Consider the following 15245-nt stretch of genomic DNA (forward strand, 5'->3'; position numbering starts at 1 on the left):
TCCAACCCTAACCCCAACACACCCCTAACCCTAATCCCAACCTGATCCATAATCCTAATCACTAACCCTAACCATAATCACAACCCTTACCCCAAAACAACCCTAATGTCAACCCTAACCATAACCCTAATCAAAACCCTAAATCCAACACACCCCTAATCCTAATCTCAACCCTAATCCCAAACCTAACCCTAATCCCAAGCGTAACCCTAATGCCAACCCTAACCCTAATACCAACCCTAATCCAAACCCTAACCCTAATCCCAACTCTAACCCTAACTTTAGCACCAACCCTAGCCCTAACTTTAGCCCCAACCCTAAGGCTACTTTCACACTTGCGTCGTTTGGCATTCCGTCGCAATCCGTCGTTTTGGACAAGAAACGGATCCTGCAAATGTGCCCGCAGGATGCGTTTTTTGCCCATAGACTTGTATTGCCGACGAATCGTGACGGATGGCCACACGTTGCGTCCGTCGTGCACTGGATCAGTTGTGTTTTGGCGGACCGTCGGCACAAAAAAACGTTCAATGAAACGTTTTTATGTACGTCGCATCCGCCATTTCTGACCGCGCATGCGTGGCCGTAACTCCGCCCCCTCCTCCCCAGGACATAGATTGGGCAGCGGATGCGTTGAAAAACTACAGCTGCTGCCCACGTTGTGCACAATTTTCACAACGTGCGTTGGTATGTCGGGCCGACGCATTGCGACGGCCCCGTACCGACGTAAGTGTGAAAGAAGCCTAACCCTAAATTTAGCCCCAACCCTAACCCTAAATTTAGCCCCAACCCTAGCCCTAACCCTACCCCTAACCCTACCCCTAACCCTAGCCCTAGCCCTACCCCTACCCCTAACCCTACTTTTAGCCCCAACTGCTGTTCTCCTGCCGGCCGGCAGATGGAGACAGATGGCGGGCGCACTGCGCATGCGCCCGCCATTTTCTTCTGCCGGCGGCCAGGAGGAGCAGCAAGAGGATCCAGGGACACAGGTGAGTATGATAGGGTCCCCGAATCCCCCTATTTCTCTGTCCTCTGATGTGCGATCACATCAGAGGACAGAGAATTACACTTTACTTTTTTTTTTTTTGCGGTCGCCGGTAAACAGTTAATTACCGGCGATCGCAAAACAGGGGTCGGTAAAATCGACCCCAATCATGCTCTTTGGGGTCTCGGCTACCCCCGGCAGCCGAGACCCCAAAGATTCTCGCGGGGCCGGCCGGCGGGCATTTTGAAGATGGCGGCGCCCACCGGGAGACACGAGGAGCACCGGGGGAGCTAGGTGAGTATTGGGGGGCTACCTGGGACCCCTTTTCTCTGTCCTCCGATGTGCGATCACATCGGAGGACAGAGAAATTAAAAAGAGATCGCGTTTTTGTTTTTTTTTTTTGCGATCACCGGTAAACGGTTAATTACTGGCGATCGCAAATGCGGGGTGGGTAAAAAAACCCCCGAATCATGTTCTCTGGGGTCTCGGCTACCCCCGGCAGCCGAGACCCCGGAGAAAATGCGACTCTGGGGGGCGCTATTCACTTTTTCCACAGCGCCGTTAATTAACGGCGCTGTGGTTTAAGTACCCTTAGCGGCCGCCGTTAAAAGGCGTATCGGCGGTCGCTAAGGGGTTAAATCAGTCATGTCACACAACACAGTTAATAAAGAACATTTCCCCATGTCTAAAATACATCAGCACAATTTTTGAAACATAAAAGATTGCAAGTTACAAGGGTTAAAAGTTGACAAATGATTTCTCATTTTCACAACTACCATAAATCTACAAAAGCATTTTCTTTTTTTAAGAGACCAAATTACATGTGAAGTGACTTTGAGGGGACTCTGATGTGCCTAAACAGTGGAAACCCCACACAAGTAGTGACCCCTTTAGGCATTTATCTAGATATGTGGTGCGCACGTTGAACCCACAGGTTTTTCACAGAGTTTTACAATGTTGATCTTTGAAAATAGAATAGATAAGAAAAAAGAAAAAGAAAAAAAAAAAAAAAAAAAAAAATCACATTTTTCCCACAAAAATGATGCTTTAGCCCAAAATCTTTTTTCACTCTCACGAGGATAGCAGGAAAAAATGGACCCCAAAATTTGTTGAATTTTGAAGCACTATGCAAAGCTCAGAAGGGGAGAGGCGCCTTATTGGAGTTCACATGAGTTTGCTTGACTGGTTTAGAGCGCCATGTGACATTGGCAGAGCACTTCAGTGGCCGGAACAGCAGAACCCCCCCCCCCCCGCTTTCCCCCTACAACAAAAGTGACCCCATCTTACAAACTACACCTCTTATTGAACTCCTTTAGGGGAGCAGTGACCATATTGACACAACGGGTGTGTCACAGAATTTTATACAATTGGGCAGTGAAGGAAAAATAAAAACATTTTTACCACCAAAATTTAGCTTTAGCAATAGATTTTATATTTTCACACTGGCAAATGGATAAAAATGGCACCAAAATGTGTCCCACAATTTCTGCTGAATGTAGAAACACCCCATATGAGGCTGTACAGTACTGCTTATCAATACGGATAATTTGCCTCCTGGAGCAGAGTTGTTCCTAGAACAGTTTGCGGACTCCATATACAGAGCCCCCCCAAAGTACTAGAAAAGCAGAATCCCCCTTAAGTGACCCCATTTTGGAAATTGTACCCCTTTATTCTTCAGCTCAGTGCGATTACAGCGATACGACATTTCTTTTTAATGTTTTGGAGCTTTTACGCAAAAAAACTTTTATAGAAAAATTATTTTTGCATCCCTTTATTCTGAGAGCTATACCTTTTATTTTTCCTCTGATAAGCCGCCATACAGCTCTGTTTTCTGCGGACCACGAGAACATTTTCAGTGAAGACTTTTTTTTACATTCGTCTTTTTGATCGCGTTTTATTGCACTTTTCGTTCGGGGGTATGATGATAAAGCATCATTTTTGCTTTGTTTTTTTTTTTTACAGTGTTCAATTAAGGGGTTGACTAGCGGGACAGTTTTAGTTTGGGTCATTCCAGATGCAGTGATACCGAATGTGTACTTTTTGTTTTACATTATCCCAGTAAGGGACATCAACTCTCCCTTCCCTGATCACTGATCTAAAGGCCCCTTCACATTAAGCGACGCTGCAGCGATACCGATAACGTATGTTACCGTAACGCTGTTTGGTCGCTGGAGAGCTGTCACACAGACAGCTCCCCAGCGACCAACGATCCCTAAGTCCCCAGGTAACCAGGGTAAACATCGGGTAACAAAGCGCAGGGCCGCGCTTAGTAACCCGATGTTTACCCTGGTTACCAGCGTAAAAGTAAAAAAAAACAAACACTACATACTTACCTACCGCTGTCTGTCCCCGGCGCTCTGCTTCTCTGCACTCCTCCTGTACTGTCTGTGTGAGCACAGCGGCCGGAAAGCAGAGCGGTGACGTCACCGCTCTGCTTTCCGGCTGACCGACGCTCACAGCCAGTACAGGAGGAGTGCAGAGCACAGCGCCGGGGACAGACAGCGGTAGGTAAGTATGTAGTGTTTTTTTTTTTTTACTTTTACGCTGGTAACCAGGGTAAACATCGGGTTACTAAGCGCGGCCCTGCGCTTAGTTACCCGATGTTTACCCTGGTTACCAGTGAAGACATCGCTGGATCGGTGTCACAAACGCCGATCCAGCGATGTCCACGGGAGATCCAGCGACGAAATAAAGTTCTGGACTTTGTTCAGCGACCAATGATCTCCCAGCAGGGGCCTGATCGTTGGTCGCTGTCACACATAACGATTTCCTTAACGATATCGTTGCTACGTCACAAAAAGCAACAATATCGTTAACGATATCGTTATGTGTGAAGGTACCTTAATACTCTGCAATGCTTTTGTATTACAGGCATTAGATCAGGGTCTCACACAGACAGGGAGGAGGTGTGTCCGCTCGTGCTCTGACCACCGTCTCATTGACTGCATCACCAATGAGATGGACATAGCGCTCCTGGACCTTTACAGATTCCGCTCATTCCGGACTGATTTTCTTCTTGGCACACCCTATTCCTTATTGAAAGTAAGGTTTTGACAAAGACCATCCTTGATCGAAACGTTAAGGCTAGGTTCACACTGCGTTGTGTGAACCCGTTAAATGGACTACGTTACACCGCGGCATAACGCGGTGTAACGTAGTCCGTCAACGCCGCCATTGCTTGCAATGGCAAACGCATCGCTAGCGCACGTCCACAATGGACGTGCGCTAGCGATGTGCCGTCATTTGAGTGACAGACCTCGAACGCTGTTTGCAGCGTTCGAGGTCCGTTCCTCGCTAGCGCAGATTGGGCATCTGCGCTAGTGGGATCGGCAAACGTGATCCCTTTTGGAACATTGCGTTAGCGCAGTCCGTTAGCCTATGCGCTAAACGGATTGCCCTAACGCAAAGTGAACCTAGCCTAACCCTAACTTGTCTGTCAAATTCTTCATACGCTACTGAGCACCTGGTGATGACTGTACACACAAATAAAAACATAATTTTTGCATAATATCTACGAGGTTTGGCTTGTGACAGGGCTTGCTAAAAATTTACCCAGGGCCAGACAACCCCTTTTACTGCTGCTCCTCCATATATGTGCAAGACACGATCATATTACGGATTGCATGTGGCATCCATCAACACATCTAGAAAACAATGCAGCTCAAAAGACACTAAAGTCGGATAAACTTGTATAAATATATATTTTTTTATGAAATCACCAATTTTACAAAAAAAAAAAAAAAAAAATTTGAAAAAAATACCTTTGTGTGTACCCAAAATTTTTCCATCTTCAATTGAAACAAAGTTCCCAGGCTGGGGCTCTAAATACTTAAGAATACAGAACAATATATTAAGGAATAAATGGTACATAACATTTACTGCAAAACTCACAATACTGACCTCAAGGATGAACTTTTCAAAATTCCTCTCACCGATAAAACAGATCCCCATGCTCTATAAAATGAAACAAAAATTATTCCATAACTGTATGTGGGGTCTCAAAAACAGTTTAAGAAAAAAAATAATAAAACTGAACATGCAACAGTTTGTACAGTTAAACTGGATCTTCCATCCAATCTGAGAAAACAAATCTCATTTCTACAGTGCAATAGTAAACAGAAGGCAACTGACAAACGAGAAGTTTTACTGGACCCCCCCCCCCCCCTCTCAATTCAGATATTTTTGTAGGAAGGAAATATACAGTGGTGTGAAAAAGTGTTTGCCCCCTTCCTGATTTCCTATTCTTTTGCATGTTTGTCAAAAAAATGTTTCAGATCACCAAACAAAATGTAAATATTAGACAAAGATAACACAATGTAATACAAAACGCAGTTTTTGAATGAAGGTCTTTATTAAGGGAAAAAGAAATCCAAACCTACAGGGCGCTGTGTGAAAATAAGGATTTTTATGTACTCATCGTAAAATCCTTTCTCCGAGCTAATCATTGGGGGACACAGGACCATGGGAAGTCCTAAAGCTATCCCTGGGTGGGGAACAATCAACTATTGCCACATGTACCAACGAGTTACAGATGTGTTACTGCCGACTGCAGAATCCGCCTGCCGAGGGCCACATCTGCAGAGGCCTGAGAATGAATACTGTAGTGTTTTGTGAAAGTATGCAAGCTGGACCAAGTCACATCCTTGCAGACCTGTTGTGCTGACGCCTGGTGCCGAATGGCCCAAGAGGCGCCCACTGACCGAGTGGAGTGAGCCTTAATACTTGCTAGGACTGGTATGCCCCTGACACGGTAGGACTCCTGAATAGCCGAGCGAATCCACTTGGCTTATTTTGGCCTTTGAAGCGGCTAGGCCCTTCCTATGCCTCTCCGGAAGCACAAATAGGGCATCTGACTTGCGGAAAGACACCGTCCGCGAGACATATCTCCCAAGAGCTCTCACTAGATCCAGAGTGTGAAGAGCCTATGAGGCGTAGGAGAAAAGTGATTGCTCCTTAAACCCAATAACTGATTGGACTACCCTTAGCAGCAACACCTGCAATCAAGCGTTAGTGATAACTCGTAACGAGTCTTTTACAACACTCAGAAGGAATTTTGGCCCACTCATCTTTGCAGAATTGTTGTAATTCAGCCACATTGGAGGTTTCAGAGCATGAACTGCCTTTCTAAGGTCATGCCACAGCATCTCAGTTGGATAAAGGTCAGGAGTATGACTATGCCACTCCAAAGTCTTAACTTTGCTTTTCTAAAACCAGAGGTGGACTTGCTGGTGTGTTTTGGATCATTATCCTGCTGCATAACCCAGGTGCGCATCTCACCTTGAGGTCACGAACAGATGGCCAGACATTCTCCTTCAGAATTTTTTGATAGCCACCAGAATTCATGGCTCCATTTACCACAGCAAGTCTTCTAGGCCCCGAAGCTGCAAAACAGTTCCAGACCATCACACAACCACCACATTTTACTGTTGATGTGATGTTCAATTTCCGAAGTCATGTGTTACTCTGAAACCGTTTCATCCCCCTTCTTCACCCATGATCCACTCTATTCTTTACAGAAATTAACATTATATTCACATACATACAGCAGATGAACAGTATTCTATCTGCAATAGACTATCATCTTTCAATAACACCACTCATGCAACCTTACATCTATTACTGACTGACTCTCCGTGGTATTCATCTAGCCCCCATCAATGCTTCCCGGATGCGTATATGTTTTGGTTTGTACAACTAATTGAGCAATACTTATGAACTCATTGTATGCACATAACCATCCCTTACTTATGTGCTTCAGATCAGCGTCCCTGGTTACTGTAGCCTTTAACTGTGCTATGTCATTTCCGGGAAAGCACAGACGTTGCTTTCCACAAGCAAGCAGTTCCAATAGAATCTATTAGAAACTCTGCGCATGCGCCCTTTAAGGCTACGTTCAGACTAGCGTTGTGCGCCGCTGCGTCGGCGACGCGACGCACAACGCACCGAAAAACGCGGCAAAACGCACGCAAAAACGCTGCGTTTTGCGACGCGTGCGTCGTTTTTTGCCGAAAATCGGACGCAAGAAAAATGCAACTTCTTGCGTTTTCTTGGTCCGACGCTTGCGGCAAAAAAGACGCATTTGTCGCAAAATGCAACAAGCAAAAACGCATGCGTCCCCCATGTTAAACATAGGGGCGCATGACGCGTGCGTCGCCGCTGCGTCGCCCGACGCGGCGCCGACGCACACTAGCACAACGCTAGTCTGAACGTACCCTAAGAGCATCCCTAGTTACAACAACTACAGGTCACTTCTAGGGGAGTGCAGACAGCCCACGGCAAGTTCATCCAGCTGCTCTCTATTGCTTTCTGGCAAAACTGAGGTGAGCCTTTATGTTATTATTGCTCAGGGGTGTTTTTTCGTCTTGGAACACTGCCATGCAGGCCATTTTTGTCCAGTCTCTTTCTTATGGTGGAGTCATGAATACTGACCTTAACTGAGGCAAGGGAGGCCTCCAGTTCTTTGGATGTTGTTATGGGGTCTTTTGTGGCCTCTACGATGAGTCGTCGAAGCACTCTTGGTGTAATTTTGGACGACCGGCCTCTCCAGGGAAGGTTCACCGCTGTTCCATGTTTTTGCCATTTGTGGATAATGGCTCTCACAGTGGGTCGCTGGGAGTCCCAAAGCTTTAAAAATGGCTTTATAACCTTTTCCATCCTGAAAAATCTCAAGTACTTTCTCATTTGTTCCAGAATGTATTTGAATCACGGCATGAGGTCTAGCTTTTGAGGGTCTTTTACTCTACTTCTCCTTGTCAGGCTAGTGAGTGATTTCTTGCTTGAGAACAGATGTGGCAGTAATAAGGCCAGTTAGGGAATTTGAACTCCGCTTCCCAAAGAGGTGATAAACAACAGTAAATTTATGTTTTAAAGGAGGGTGGATGGTGGGATTGCAAACACTTTCACACAGGGCCCTGTAGGTTTGGATTTCTTTTTCTCTTAAAAAGGTTGTCCACTACATTGTACAGGTCCTTCTCAAAAAATTAGCATATAGTGTTAAATTTCATTATTTACCATAATGTAATGATTACAATTAAACTTTCATATATTATAGATTCATTATCCACCAACTGAAATTTGTCAGGTCTTTTATTGTTTTAATACTGATGATTTTGGCATACAACTCCTGATAACCCAAAAAACCTGTCTCAATAAATTAGCATATCAAGAAAAGGTTCTCTAAACGACCTATTACCCTAATCTTCTGAATCAACTAATTAACTCTAAACACATGCAAAAGATACCTGAGGCTTTTATAAACTCCCTGCCTGGTTCATTCCTCAAAACCCCCATCATGGGTAAGACTAGCGACCTGACAGATGTCAAGAAGGCCATCATTGACACCCTCAAGCAAGAGGGTAAGGGTACCGTCACACTATAACATTTCGATCGCTACGACGGTACGATTCGTGACGTTCCAGCGATATCGTTACGATATCGCTGTGTCTGACACGCAGCAGCGATCAGGGATCCTGCTGAGAATCGTACGTCGTAGCAGATCGTTTAGAACTTTCTTTCATCGCTGGATCTCCCGCTGTCATCGCTAGATCGGTGTGTGTGACACCGATCTAGCGATCTAGCGATGCGATCCAGCGATGCGTTCGCTTGTAACCAGGGTAAACATCGGGTAACTAAGCGCAGGACCGCGCTTAGTTACCCGATGTTTACCCTGGTTACAAGCGTTAAACTAAAAAAAAAACAAACAGCACATACTTACATCTGGTGTCCGTCACGTCCCTTGCCGTCTCTGCTTCCCGCACTGTGACTGCCGGCCGTAAAGTGAAAGCAGAGCACAGCGGCTGTGCTTTCACTTTCACTTTACGGCCGGCAGTCACAATGCGGGAAGCAGAGACGGCAAGGGACGTGACGGACACCAGATGTAAGTATGTGCTGTTTGTTTTTTTTTTAGTTTAACGCTTGTAACCAGGGTAAACATCGGGTAACTAAGCGCGGTCCTGCGCTTAGTTACCCGATGTTTACCCTGGTTACCCAGGGACCTCGGCATCGTTGGTCGCTGGAGAGCTGTCTGTGTGACAGCTCCCCAGCGACCACACTACGATTTACCTACGATCACGGCCAGGTCATATCGCTGGTCGTGATCGTAGGTAAATCGTATAGTGTGACGGTACCCTTAGACCCAGAAAGAAATTTCTCAACAAATAGGCTGTTCCCAGAGTGCTGTATCAAGGCACCTCAATTGTAAGTCTGTTGGAAGGAAACAATGTGGCAGAAAACGCTGTACAACGAGAAGAGGAGACCGGACCCTGAGGAAGATTGTGGAGAAGGACCGATTCCAGACCTTGGGGAACCTGAGGAAGCAGTGGACTGAGTCTGGTGTGGAAACATCCAGAGCCACCGTGCACAGGCGTGTGCAGGAAATGGGCTACAGGTGCCGCATTCCCCAGGTAAAGCCACTTTTGAACCATAAACAGCGGCAGAGGCGCCTGACCTGGGCTACAGAGAAGCAGCACTGGACTGTTGCTAAGTGGTCCCAAGTACTTTTTTCTGATGAAAGCAAATTTTGCATGTCATTCGGAAATCAAGGTGCCAGAGTCTGGAGGAAGACTGGGGAGAAGGAAATGCCAAAATGCCTGAAGTCCAGTGTCAAGTACCCACAGTCAGTGATGGTGTGGGGTGCCATGTCAGCTGCTGGTGTTGGTCCACTGTGTTTCATCAAGGGCAGGGTCAATGCAGCTAGCTATCAGGAGATTTTGGAGCACTTCATGCTTCCATCGGCTGAAATGCTTTATGGAGATGAAGATTTCATTTTTCAGCACGACCTGGCACCTGCTCACAGTGCCAAAACCACTGGTAAATGGTTTACTGACCATGGTATTACTGTGCTCAATTGGCCTGCCAACTCTCCTGACCTGAGCCCCATAGAGAATCTGTGGGATATTGTGAAGAGAAAGTTGAGAGACGCAAGACCCAACACTCTGGATGAGCTTAAGGCCGCTATTGAAGCATCCTGGGCCTCCATAACATCTCAGCAGTGTCACAGGCTGATTGCCTCCATGCCACGCCGCATTGAAGCAGTCATTTCTGCCAAAGGATTCCCGACCAAGTATTGAGTGCATAACTGAACATTATTATTTGTTGGTTTTTTTGTTTGTTATTAAAAAACACTTTTATTTGATTGGATGGGTGAAATATGCTAATTTATTGAGACAGGTTTTTTGGGTTATCAGGAGTTGTATGCCAAAATCATCAGTATTAAAACAATAAAAGACCTGACAAATTTCAGTTGGTGGATAATGAATCTATAATATATGAAAGTTTAATTGTAATCATTACATTATGGTAAATAATGAAATTTAACACTATATGCTAATTTTTTGAGAAGGACCTGTATAATGCAACCACCGATTTAAACCTTGTAAAGAAGTATTTTTGTAAATACCTCTCGTTGCCATCTGTGCCTGTGAGCGGATACTGGGCTGTGACATGCGGTGAAACTTCGTCCACAGCCAAGTCAATCAGGAGGGGTGTACGTGTCTGGGTCACACCCAGGAGAACCAGAACTGACGTGACATCAGAGGATGTCAACGGTGGCTGCAGCTGGGGTCAGGTGATGCCGAGTGAACAGTCAGCGATAGTGGCCCAGATGACAACGAGAGATATTTACAAAAATATTTCTTTACAAGGTTTAAATGGGGGCATTATCCAATGTATTGGACAACCTGAACACTTTTGTATTGAACACTTTTTCACACAACTGTATACTCTGGGCAAATGGAAATTATCGGGAATATTGAACGTGGGATGCCTCCATCTTCACCCTTCTGTGCTACAACACTTTCATGGCTTTGATTGAAAGAAAGCCTGAATCCTCTGTGCTATGTATGCTAGAGGTCTATTGTTGCAGTGCAGAGACGATTACAATGGGGGTTAGAAGGCAGCACAGGTATCAGAGACCAAACTTTTTCCATGGTTTCAAGGAGGATAATTAATTGATGGACGATTGTCTTTATGCATTTTTTAAGCTTTGCATGTACATGGCTTGCCTCTTTTCTCTTTAAAACATGATGAAATCCTGCTTCTGCTGCAATCTTCTTCACAAAGTCCTTCGACAAACCTCCAAGTGGAAACAAGGTTTTTCGTAATGCATATTGAGATATCTGACTGAGGAAGAAGGTCTGGTCCTTGAAGTGGTCGGCAGCCTGAAGAAGCGTCACATCTGGACATTGGATAAAGAACACGTGGTAGAGGGTACCTGACAATGACAATACTATAACGAATAGTTTATTCCCAAATACTTACTGTTCCTTATTTCAAATCTGTTCCTAAATAGAGTCTGTGGAGTCCTTATATATGGGTGCTGAAATATTTCTTCATCCTCGTGTGATATTCTTGCATAGTGCCCAGTAGCTATAGCATCAGCCCCTATTGTGGTAAAAGTAGGATTATGCAAACAAATCAATTCGGGATATAACAACATCACAGGTATTTGGTTGGTCCAGAACATATTAAAGGGAATCTGTCACCTCCTGGGACACTTTTCAGCTATTACTATGGGCATACCGGTAATAGAAATGTTAATCTAGCCTTACATGTATGCCTCATAGTTGATGTCTAGATGTGGAGAAATAGACTTATTATGTTATTGATTTCTTCCAGGCTCCGGGGCATGTGTGGTGACTGGAAGAAGTCAGTCTCCTCTCTTCATTATACTCTTACCCCCCTCCCATGCTCCGGAATCCCACGCATGTGCCCTGCACTCGCTCAACAATCCGCACCTCTTCCTATGGTCTGTGTAGTCCGCGTTCTTGTGCACCGGTGCCTGCACATGAGAACGCTGACAACTGCACATCACCGGTCAGTGTGATGTGCATGGGAGGGGGTGATAGTACAATGAAGAGCTGAGGCAGGGATTACTTCCAGACACCCACACCCCGGAGCCTGGAAGAAATCATTAACATAGTGAAATAAAAATCTATTTCTCCACATCTAGACAGCAACTGAGGCATACAAGCGAGGCTAGATTAATATTTTTATTATCTGTATGCCCATAGTAATAGCTGAAAAGTGTCCCAGGGAGTTACAGACTCCCATTAAAAGTTATTAGAGGGGTGTTCTCACACTTCTAATCTTCATTTGGGTAGGTGATGATTCTGGGAACCTGGTGGACCTTACAAGATCTTGTGAATGGGGGTCCCATGGCACTAGTTTCAGTAGAGCAGTGGTCATCCTTTCATGGTGTCACTCCTTTTAATGTCTATGGGACATGACCGTAATAGCCAAGCAAATACACAACTGCCAGTCCATTCAAACAGGGAACTCGGCAATAGTTGGGGTCCCAGATCTCCCCTATTCTGTGACTAGGTGATAATCTCTGCTTAGAGGGTGTATCAGTAATAATTGTATTAAAACGTTTGAATGACCATTAGCTGCCTCTAGTTGTAGGAAGAGAAAGAAACTGCGCATAAAAACGGAGTTTGGGCTCAATTTCGTCTGGAGGCGTACTTTAATGAGCATCTATTACTTTGACATTTTATCCAAATAGGATCTAATACACGTCTGCATCTTCATGCTCTGTGACTGAAGTGAAATTGTCAGTGTTGATTGCCTCTAAGGGGGTCTTGCTCCATACGGGAGAGATAAGTCAGTCTTGAGTAAGCTCTTTCTTGTTGGGGCTGCAGGATGCCAGAATTGTAATGATATAAGAACTAAACAACAAGTATACTGAAAATAATTCTGCTTGTCAACTGTTAAATTGTCTTCCTCCCAGTACATAATGGATAGAGGGACATCTTACATTGTACTATCAAGACACAAGATGCCAGTATACGGTTACCCGCAGTGAATGTGGTCTACAGAACAAACCCTTTGCAAAGTATGGAACAATCTTTTCAGATGTGGAACGTTCTTCCTCAGATCAGAGCTGCTTGCACACATGGTCCTACCTAGGTTAACAATCGCGTAGTTTAGGAAGTGGTTAAACTTAATATGCTTGTTGCACAACACGTCTGGATTCGGGGTCCTTCCCTTCTCATATTCACTGAGGAAATAACTAAGAAAAACATAGAAAAATTAATATAGTCAATGTGCTCTATACATGTATAAGGAGGGAGACGTCTTGCCTCCCGGTTTGCCCAGCGGGTCACCCCACTTACCTAAACACATCGTGCCAGTATTCCTTCACATAGGACACTTGGTGGAAGGGGATATCCAGCTTCTGGCAGACCTGGTAGGCATCCTCACAATCCTTCTCCGCACTGCACACACCGTGCTCGTCCACCACATCCCAGTTATTCATGAAGACACCAGTCACCTGATAACCTAAAGGACAGCAGCACATTATGTGGAAGCGTTCTACACACAGACAGTGGCACACGTGGTACCAGTAATCAGCAGCCGGACCACGGGGACACCGGCCCACATGCAGCGGAAAGGTGGTCGCCCATAGGAGCAAGACTAGTGTGAACTGGATAAACAAAGTCTGAGATCTGCACGGCCGCCATAAACCATTCATCATCTTGAACCCAAATGTGGGCTAGAACATGGTTGTGACCGTCCTCAGCACTGGCACCTGTGGCACAACTTGTAGATTGTGCATTGGAGATTGAACAGGGGTCCCGATCATCACAGGTATTTAGTATTGGTCTCCTCATATGGACCAATGGGACAGCTTGGACCCCCCATGGCTCCCACCGGAGGTTTAACTAACCATTATAGCTCTGCTCCTGTCACCAGCTGCTATGGGAGCCAGCGTGGCACCCTGTAATACAGGGCTGTGATCAAGGGGCAAATGTATTCACAAGAACCAGGGACAAGGGCTAGCAGTGTGGTGTGTGCCCACTGTACGGCCCTACAGGAACATGTCTGCTCAGAAGTCCAGGCCCAAGTGACAGTACTGTGCGGGGAAAACTGCCACCGTGCCCTCAGAAGTGTGGGTGATAGGAACAACATTTCATACTCACATGGACACCCCTCACCACTAGCACATCGTCCTGCTGCACACTCACACCGTGACCCTCCCATCACTGACACACTGTCCTGCAGCACACTCACACCGTGACCCTCCCATCACCAACACAGTCCTGCAGCACACTCACACCGTGACTCTCCCATCACTGACACACTGTCCTGCAGCACACTCACACCGTGACCCTCCCATCACCAACACAGTCCTGCAGCACACTCACACCGTGACTCTCCCATCACTGACACACCGTCCTGCAGCACACTCACACCGTGACCCTCCCATCACTGACACACCGTCCTGCAGCACACTCACACCGTGACCCTCCCATAACTGACACAGTCCTGCACCACACTCACACCGTGACCTTCCCATAGCCAAGCACACCGTCCTGCAGCACATTCACACCGTGACCCCATCACCATGCCTCCCTGGATAGATTGCCAGCACAAACAGGAGCACGTGTGCGGGCCCTGCCAATCACTACCCATCGCTTCTCAGAGAAAGTCACTGTCCATAGATGATCACTGTGTGAGTGGTGCCATGAAGCGCTCTGCCCCTCACCTCTCCGGCTCAGCAGCAGGGCGCTCACTGCACTGTCCACCCCGCCAGACATCGCGCACACCACATGCCGCACCGTCTGCATGTCGCCAGTGTCGCATGTGTTTCTCAGGGAAAGTCACGCCGGTGCCTACAGCTGTAGAACGGTGCAGAAGTTATAACGGTCCGGCCAGGAACTCGGGTACAACGAAGAGTTCCCAGCTATACACAAGAGCTGGTGCTAGAGCAGACGCTGCCACCAGGTGGCGCAGCTCCCACAGTCAGGTAGTGATTGGCCGGGGTAACGCGCGGCCTCAGTCCTCATCAGACAGATTCAGTACCGGCTGCACGGGGGAGTCAGGGCCGTGTGGGGTCACTCCTCGTATTCATGCCGCATTCCCTGCCGCATTCACAGAATATGGACACCAGATTCATCTGATCTAGATTTAAAAAAAAAGCAGGAATCAGACTGATTCCTGCTTTTTTTAAAATCTAGATCAGATGAATCTGGTGTCTCCTGAGGAACCTACGGGAGAACCACTGGACACATTGCGGAGTGTGTAAGAGCACGGTGGCTCAGTGGTTAGTACTCTGCACGGAGCTTGTATGTTCTCCCATGGGTTTCCTCCCTCACTCCATAGCCATACTGATATGTCTCCATTGTGGACGGTTATGGTGATGTCTGTGCAGTGGAAAGGACAAGAGCGTGTAATGGATACCGGGCAGAGCGCCCCCACTGAGCCCTGACCACCACCAGTGCCCCCACTGAGCCCTGACCACCACCAGTGCCCCCACTGAGCCCTG

The 15245-nt window shown here is 46.5% G+C and overlaps 1 protein-coding gene across 1 annotated transcript in view; it reads right to left on the minus strand.

The window, feature by feature from the left end:
* TRMU (tRNA mitochondrial 2-thiouridylase) overlaps positions 1-14639 on the minus strand; it is a 31991-nt gene extending 17352 nt beyond the window's left edge. The window contains exons 1-7 of the mRNA XM_069764990.1: positions 14466-14639; positions 13093-13258; positions 12883-12989; positions 11240-11362; positions 10984-11156; positions 4883-4936; positions 4744-4810 (exon numbers count right to left, since the gene is read on the minus strand). Coding sequence (XP_069621091.1) covers positions 4744-4810; positions 4883-4936; positions 10984-11156; positions 11240-11362; positions 12883-12989; positions 13093-13258; positions 14466-14547 — 772 coding nt within the window. The 5' untranslated portion in view covers positions 14548-14639. The remainder of the gene's footprint in view (positions 1-4743; positions 4811-4882; positions 4937-10983; positions 11157-11239; positions 11363-12882; positions 12990-13092; positions 13259-14465) is intronic.
* Between the last annotated feature and the right edge of the window lie 606 nt (positions 14640-15245).

This window comes from Ranitomeya imitator, chromosome 4, assembly GCF_032444005.1.
Source record: "Ranitomeya imitator isolate aRanImi1 chromosome 4, aRanImi1.pri, whole genome shotgun sequence".
Taxonomy (NCBI): Eukaryota; Metazoa; Chordata; class Amphibia; order Anura; family Dendrobatidae; genus Ranitomeya; species Ranitomeya imitator.